The sequence below is a fragment of the Pteropus vampyrus genome, unplaced genomic scaffold, assembly GCF_000151845.1.
Source record: "Pteropus vampyrus isolate Shadow unplaced genomic scaffold, Pvam_2.0 Scaffold6, whole genome shotgun sequence".
Classification (NCBI taxonomy): domain Eukaryota; kingdom Metazoa; phylum Chordata; class Mammalia; order Chiroptera; family Pteropodidae; genus Pteropus; species Pteropus vampyrus.
The window spans coordinates 3,588,370-3,596,854 of NW_011888787.1; the positions used below are offsets into that span (position 1 = coordinate 3,588,370).

Below are 8,485 nucleotides of genomic sequence, written 5' to 3' on the forward strand. Positions count from 1 at the left end.
GTTGTGTCGGCTTCATGGATTTGATTGTCAAACCACATGTGAGCCACGGTCATCCGGTTCTGCGTCAGAGTCCCAGTTTTATCGGAGCAGATGGTGGATGTGGACCCCAAGGTCTCCACGGCTTCCAGGTTCTTCACCAAGCAGTTTTTCCTCGCCATGCGCTTGGCAGTGAGGGTCAGACACACCTAAAAACGCGAGGAACCAAGTTTCAGTCTCAGCCAGGATGGAATTCTACACGAACCCCGGCTGCAGCCTAACGTGGAAGAAATTTGTCTAAAACTACTTCTGCAACCTTCCTCTGACATCTGAAAGAAATGGTCACGGTAATGTGTATATGGGGCACCCCCTCCCCCCCATAAATAAGCGACATATTAAGAAAGTGTGATTTCTCCCATTCATTCCCAAGTTCTTTCTCCATTACACTGCTCTGGATCATGTGCTAATGTGCGAACCAAGTTTATCCTCTGGGGTTACACTTACCTTCCATATAAAACCACACTGAGGTCCTCCCTACTGCCTCCCCCTATACCACGTGGCTCTGAAGAAAATCTATACAAACACGTGCACTACACGCAAGCTGGTGGCCCCCGGGAGAGGGGGTGGCTGAGCCTCACACTCACGCGAGCTGAAACCCTGAGTGGACACTGCCCCGCCCCGAGCCTCTCACCGTGACAGTGGCCAGCAGGCCTTCCGGCACATTGGCGACAATGATACCGATGAGGAAGATGACGGCCTCGAGCCAGGTGTACTCGAGGATCAGGGAAAGGATGAAGAAGGACACCCCCAAGAACACAGCCACGCCCGTGATGAGGTGGATGAAATGCTCGATTTCTGCAGCTATGGGAGTCTGGCCCCCTTCCAGCCCGGAGGCGAGGGTGGCGATTCTTCCCATCACCGTGCGGTCCCCAGTGTACACGACGATGCCCCGGGCAGTTCCTAAAGAAAGCAGGGAGGAAAAATTGTACCAAGTTTTATCAAAGAAGCCACAGAATGCACACGATTACCCAGCACGGTTAAAGAGACAGGAACACCTGCCCTTACGGGCCCACCCACCCTCCAGTGGCACATGCGGTTTGCGCGAAATCGCAGAGGCTGTGGCAAAGGGACTTCTGTCCATGAGCAGGAGGCGGCTGCACACTCCACGCTACGTAGGCGCTGCCCTTGGAAGGGGCAGGCCGGGGAGCGGGGAGACCGGCCACAGCGTTTCCTGGGTTCCCTGCCACCGAGTGCACCGCCCACTCTGTGCCTGCCTGGGGTGCTCAGAGACAGTCCGTCAACAGGAAGAGGGGTCGTGTCCGCGACACGCGGCGGGTGGGGAACGACCGAGGCACGCGCCACGCCGCACGCCGCCTGCTGAGCGTACGTACCCTCCACGCAGTTGGTGGAGAAGAAGGCGATGTTCCTGGTCTCCAGGGGGTTTTCGTTGGTGAAGTCCGGAGACCTGGTCTGGGGTTCTGATTCGCCAGTGAGTGAGGAGTTATCCACCTGCCAGCGAGGGAAAAGCAGGACGTGTGCCGAGGCCGCTCGCCTCCCCGCCTGCGGGGCAGGGCCCCGCGCCACCCGCCTCGCAGCCGCCACCCACCTTGCAGCCGTTGGCAGATATGATCCTGAGGTCGGCCGGGATGCGGTCACCGCCCTTCACCTCCACCAGGTCCCCGACGACGACGTCCTCCGCATTGATGCTCATCTTCTCGCCGTTTCGAATCACCAGGGCTTGCTTTGGAGGCAGACGACAGTTGGCACCATTAAATCAGATAAAAGTGGGAAACCAGGAGGGCGTGTCAAAACGGGAAAATCACGCTGCAAAAATGACCTACAATCCTCGTTATCTGAGTGCCTAACAAAGACACTAGTTTTTAGTTGTGCTAACAGAGGTTATTAATCTTTTATTTGAATAAGTTACAAAAGCTCGGCCGACAGTGAGCCGAGGGGCAGTCCTCGCATTCCTATCATGCTTGCTCTGTGTCCGTTCAGAGGGAAGACAGTCACCGTCTGGGGTGTAAGAAAAACAGGTCTGGTTTCGGGGGTACGTGAAGGCACCCCTCTCTGAATTCTCAGAAAACCTGACCACCGCCCGTTCACATTCTTGGGGCTGTCGGGTCACGCACTGGGTGAGGGACAACACGGCAGGTACCTGAGGAACCATGTTTTTGAAGGATTCCATGATCTTTGAACTTTTAGCTTCTTGATAGTAGGAGAAACAGCCAGTTATGATGACGACAGCCGACAGCACCACGCCGAGGTACAGCTGGGGAGGGAACGAACACGTTAGGGCCACATGGCTCTGAGCAAAGAGTTGGGACCATTCGGTTAATGTTTGATGGAATGAAAAACAGATTTTTAACAGAGATCAAAGCTTCAGAAATACAGAACTCCTGCCTCTGTATTTCTCTGAGAGACCTCATATACACGAGGGTCAAAATGGAGTCACATGGACGCTTGGTCGCCAACTTGAGAAGACGTCTGGACATGTGCTAGATGGATCAGTTTCCCCTGCTTTATTAAAACAAATGTTTTCAGAACGACGTGTGACTTTTGAAAAATGGCTACCAACTACTTCTGGACACGTGGGATGTGCCATATTAAGAGCTGTGCTGTCCCTAATGAGTGGCAGCCGGCCCAGGGTCAGGAGCCTGGCAGAGCTGCCTGTTCACAGCAGCAGTGTGCAGCATGGACGCCCAGCCTGGAAGCGCACAGCACGACCGGGCAGGAGACGGGAGAGAAGCCTGAATGCAAGGAGGAAAACTGGACGAGCCTTGAAGGCAGCAGCTGCTGACACGTCTTTTCCTCGGGGTTTAGAATCATCCGGAAAGTAGTAGTAATTTGGGAGGGGAGTTGGGTGAAAAAGGGGAAGAGATTAAGAAATACAAACTGGCACTTACAAAATAGTCATGGGGATGTAAAATACAGCATAAAGAATAGAGTCGATAATGTAAGAACTGTATGGCATTGGGTGGGTCCTAGACTTACACCGTGTACATTATACAGAATGTCTAACCACTGTGCTGTACACCTGCAACGAATAATAGTATTGACTGTCAACTGTAATTGAAATATAAATAATAACCGAGTGGCAAAGACCAAGGGGATACTCTATGTGTATCCAGTCATCCAAATTAGGAGCTACACAACTCACATTATCATTTTGAGGTTCCTCTTCGGTAGCAGCTTGGATGCCATAAGCCAAGAAACAAAGAATCGCTCCAATCCACAGTAACATCGAGAACCCCCCGAACAGCTGCCGACAGAATTTGACCCATTCGGGAGTGGTGGGAGGAGGAGTGAGGGCGTTGGGACCGTCGCGGGCCAGGATCTCAGCAGCTCTTGCACTGGTTAAGCCCTGAGAAGCAGAGGAAGATGATTAAGACAAATGGCTCCCGTCCTTACAAGGTGATATGCCTACCTGAGGGCTGGGAAGCGGCATTTCCCAAGTAAAAGCAAAACCTGGCAAATTCTGATGACGACCCCCACACGGTCCAGGCAACCCAGAGCCCAGATTTTCCTGAGGAAACCACAACACCCAGACTAAAATTCTTTGTAAAAATCGAGCCACGGACAAATCTGAATCCAGTCTGGTCTAAACTTAGAGTTTTAGATAAGGGACTCACACTAAATTGCACTTTTACCAAAAAGCGCTCTCTCTTAACTAATTGATTCAGTTTTGCAAATTAAGAGCTCTGGGTTTTCTGTGTATTGAATCTGTGTGAGAGAGAGAAAAACCTCTTATAAACACTAAAGGAAAAAAAAAAAATCTCTGTTGGAATCTAACCTATTATTGGGTTAACAGTTAAGTATAAAACTTTCTTCTTTGGAGGATAATTAAAACAATTACCTGGCAGGGAAGGGGGTTCACGTACAGGCATATTTTAGCTGACCCCTAAGACTCCTGTCCACTGAAGAGTATTCACTGGAAGAGTCCACTCTATTTTCTAATAGGCCTTAAAACCATGACTCATGGACAGCACACATAAGGCTCCCATTACGAGGGAAAAACCTGATTTACTTTCGCACTATCAAAATACCAGCCGTCTGAGCACGAGCTGCATGCCAGGCACTGAATTCAGTGCTTCAAATTCATTAATTTGTTTAAACTTCTCACGATAACACTTTTTGGGGATTATTAACCCTATTTTACAAGCAAGGAAGCAGACCCACAGCATCGAGAAACTGACTTAGGGTCACAGAGAACATGTCACAGGAATCTAATAAAAACTTATGTAGAGGACCCGCCTAGTTCGAGCTTCTCAATAACTTACTGAAACAACTGCTGTATTTGCTGAGATTCAGGTTACTCCCCAGAATTTTCAGCGGTTGTGTAGAAATAACAAATTCTACCCCCCAATTATTTTATATTGTTTATGGCAAATTTAATCTCAAAATCCCCAAGATGACAAGGATAAACAACACATACTTTATTGAAAGGTTTCTTTGAATTGTATCAAAAACAAGTCTGAAATAAATGATACAATAACCAGGGTTCTGACACGCTGCAACGAGCCAGCTGCTCAAGAGCAAAAATCTGAATTGTTGGAAGAGTCAAGTCAACATGTAAAAAGTATAAAGGAAAGATTGATAATCAAAAGGCCAGGGAATGAGCACGGCTTTGGAGCTTTTCAGTTTCCAGTTCTCATGCTCCCACTCACTGGAGCTCGCCCACTGCAAAATGGGGAAGATAATGTCTACTTTCAAAGTTTCAGGGGAAACAAAATATTGAAAAAGCACTGAAAAACCCGAGCTCTGGTGCATGTCGCATAGTAATCAGATGGTGGCTGTCATTTTCCTACAGAGTCCCCAAGGCTAAGCCTGTGATACGAGGCGGGAAAAGCAATAGACAAAATTAGGATTCTGTACAAAGTTTCCAATTAGAACATACTCGGCTCAAGTCTGTTCCGTATTTGCGATGAAGTTCATCAAGGCTGAGTTTATGGTCATCCTAAGGGAAAAGCAGAAACGAAAGAATTAAATGCCGTACCTGAAGAAAAAGACCTATAAAATGCCCCGGTGTCACTCGCCACTTGTCATTTAACTTCAAAGGCCCACGAGACCAACCACAGACCGACCGTTCCTCCTGTGGACCTCTGGTTATGCCAGAGTGGCCGAGTAACTTTTCCAACCCTCCAACAGCTTTTAAAATTAAAAATTCCCATATCCACCTCTACAATTTGTACCAGTGCAATGATGCCTTACTTCTAAAATAAAGCAAGTCTCTGACTGAAGGATGGGGTGTAAGTAAATCACATACTCAAAAGACAGAAGGTGATTTTTAAGAACAGGAAGCAGTCGTCTTCCTGGTACTTACCATGGAAACTTCCTTCTTCAGTTCATCCATATCCCTCTCTTTCTTGGCCTTCTTTTTGTCGCCATGCTCTGAAACGGCTGCGGGTTCATATTTATCACGTCCAATCTACAAGACAATGTGGGACAGTTGTGGTCATGAATTTTGAACAGCATCTCGAAACCAAGGGTTCGGGAGCGGGGTTTCCACAGTTTTCAGGATAGCCACCATTCTGAACAGCCACTGGGATAACACGCATGGAAATCTGTGTGCATACGCCACGTGCTATGCAAAGCAATCTCATCGGTGCTGCCACCTAAGCTCCAGACCTACCACCTGCACCCCAGGGCGTTAGGGCCAGGGGGCAAGTCCAGCAGGCCTCAGAATGGCCCTGCCTGTCACTTCCACTTGGGGTCAACGGGGAGAGGGCTGTGCTGTCAAAATCTCTGTCCTGTGGCCTTCCATCTTCCTCACTGAAAGAATGAAACCATCTTTACCTTATTAACTTAAGAATAGAATACAGTACTTACACCTTTACATTCAGAATCAGGACTCATTTAAAAACCTGGGCTCTGCCACGCACCAGCTAGCTATGTATCCTTGGGCAAATGACCAACTCGAGTTGCAATTTTTTTCTTCTATAGCATGGAGAGAAGAGTGCCTGCCTCACTTAGTGCTTCTGAGAGAGGACTGAATGATAGTTACTTTTATTTAAATTCTTCATTTTGCAAAGGTGTCATTAAGTATCGAATTTAAACATTTTCAAGGCTCACACAAGAACAGTGAGTGACCTTTTCATCTTCTCATTAAAAAGTCAGCCTAAGAGTCCTGATAATTCTTTAAATGAAAGGAAAAAAAGGGGATCCCCACCCCGTTCTGCAGCCCCACCCCGTTCAGAAATCCCCCACCGAATGAAAGTCACTGGAAACGTTTTGACACAGGCAGGACATAGGAAAGCATGTGCATTATCACAGAATTCACAGGATCCGCCTACGCCTCTTGGAAACTGGAACAATTTTTAGAAAAAATGTTGATTCTATAGTTTAAATTTAGATTGTTCCTTTCTCCCGCCCCATCTAACACGCTTGAGCTAATCTACACAGCCTGAACCTGGTGCTGCAAAGCTCGGCCGATGGGGAAGGGGCCCTCGCTCCAGGCCCCCCACCCCACAAACTGCCTCCCACAAAAACTGCCACCTGAGAGGGACAAAGGAAGGCGGTATTAGCAACCTCCTTAAAGTGATCTGTGCTGCTATTACAATTTTGTGTCTCTCCCTTAATTTAACTCACATCTAACTTTCAGAAGTACGTTAACCAGCTATATACCAATGACGACAAAAGTGTGCGCAGATTAAAATTTTTACTGCGTTGAAAAATTTAAAAATAGTCAAGTCGGAGTATAGGTATGTTTCAGTCATAGCTGACTTGGCTGCAAGAAAACACGATTCACCTGAATTTTAAAATGTGCTCTGAAGACTCTACAGAGAAATCCTGCCCCAAATCAGTCGTGCGGCCCACAAGTAGAGACGTGTCCCGTTCACATTGTTTAACCTCTGTGGCCGCTTCTGCTGTATTCCTCGACTAATACCTCCTTCCAACAAAGAGCCGAGTTCTTTCGTTTCTATCTTATCTGTTAAGAACGAAGCAGGTCTAGAGCTGGCCAGCATTCCAGAAATTCCCTCCGCCATGGAGCAACCGCACCAGGCAGTGCCTCTGTGTGCACAGCCCCCCGGTGCCTGCTGAAAGCAGAAACACAGAGAGGACAGACGGGGGCTTCTGCCAGAGGAACCACAGTCTCGAGTGGTGTCGTCTTCGTGCATCTCACGGGAAAACGCAGCCCTTAAAATTCATTTTAGAGACACTGGCTAGGGATCTCTAAAAGACTTGTGTGGCCAGTTTGTATTGATTTTTTAAATACAGTCCACAAATTCCCTTTCAGCAAGTTGAGTACAGTTAAAATATATTTAAATATATGGAAATCTGAGTTAAAATCCCTCTGCCTCGCCATCTGTATTTGCCTATTCTCAGACTTTCAATATTTTCCACTCCATAAAGGGGGGGAGACAATTATTGGAGCAGTGAGGCCTTGGATGGGTTCCAGAGTTTTACCCCCATTTACAAAATAAATACCTTGCCCGCGGCTTCAGTGACCAGTGGTCAAGTTAGCTAGGAATCTAGATTCTCTAATAACTCTCTCCTTTCCTCACTGGTTCATGCTCTATAGGGCAGAGTTTTAAATGAGGACATTTGTGAAAGAGATACAGGAAGTATTAACATGGGATGTTAATTTTTCTCACTATGCAATATTTGTCCAGAAGACCAGGCAGTTGATACAATTTACACCATTTGATTCTTCCCTACGAGTAAAACAGTGACTTAATGCCAGCTTATCTCGATGGGAACCAAATATTACTTAGGAAGTCTCCATCAGTCTCAATCGTCAGCTTCAAAACAAAAACGATCTGTGTACGGGTGTATGTTTAGGAGTGGGGGGTGTTGCAGGGTGGGACAGGGGGACAATGCTGAAAATGGGTAAGATAACATTTTATTATTTCTTTTAAAAGCATTTTGGAGAAACAAAGGCCATGGCCAGGAGCCCCGATAAAGAACGCTTCCCAGTCCGCAAGGGGAAGGCAGTTCTACTTTTTCAGTGACAAAACTCGGATCGCTTCTCCCGCTCCCTCGGAGGACTGGGGTGACCAGTCCTCACGCCCGGCACACCCCACGTGAGGGCGCCCCTCAATGTCACTAAGGAAAGGTGCCATGAAGCTCACGTTATTGTTACGCCCTCCTCAACAGGGCCACTGTGAAGATCAACTACGCTGGGTTCTGGTTTTTTCCCCCTATTCTAATTTAGGAAGTGTGAGGTCACAGCAAGGGCAGGGGCTTGCCCAGTGTGACACAGCTTAAAACGCGTCATGACTTTGTCCTGTGCTCCCCAGGGATTCTATCTTCTCAAAGCTTCACCCCCACACCCTCCCCACCCCCGGTTTTCGCTGCCATCTGATCTGGGTGAGAGGAATGGGTGCCCAGCACAGAGAGCGTCTTGACGGGAGGATCCAAGGTCGAGGCGTGTGAAGGGGTTCACTCGTTGAGAAACACCTGCAGGATCCTTAAGACAAGTGAGGCCTCCCGGAGACCCAGAGACGCTCCTCCCTCCTCTTCAACGATTAGCGTTCAGCAGGGGTGAGGTGGGGAACAGCAATGACAG

General features: G+C 48.0%; 1 protein-coding gene across 1 annotated transcript in view; it reads right to left on the bottom strand.

Annotated features, from left to right (window-relative positions):
* Positions 1 to 5,448, bottom strand: part of ATP1A1 (ATPase Na+/K+ transporting subunit alpha 1) — an 18,364-nt gene extending 12,916 nt beyond the window's left edge. Inside the window, exons 1-7 of the mRNA XM_023534907.1 lie at positions 5,300 to 5,448; positions 4,874 to 4,933; positions 3,137 to 3,340; positions 2,135 to 2,248; positions 1,583 to 1,717; positions 1,368 to 1,485; positions 668 to 936 (exon numbers count right to left, since the gene is read on the bottom strand). Coding sequence (XP_023390675.1) covers positions 668 to 936; positions 1,368 to 1,485; positions 1,583 to 1,717; positions 2,135 to 2,248; positions 3,137 to 3,340; positions 4,874 to 4,933; positions 5,300 to 5,329 — 930 coding nt within the window. The 5' untranslated portion in view covers positions 5,330 to 5,448. The remainder of the gene's footprint in view (positions 1 to 667; positions 937 to 1,367; positions 1,486 to 1,582; positions 1,718 to 2,134; positions 2,249 to 3,136; positions 3,341 to 4,873; positions 4,934 to 5,299) is intronic.
* Positions 5,449 to 8,485: the final 3,037 nt, after the last annotated feature.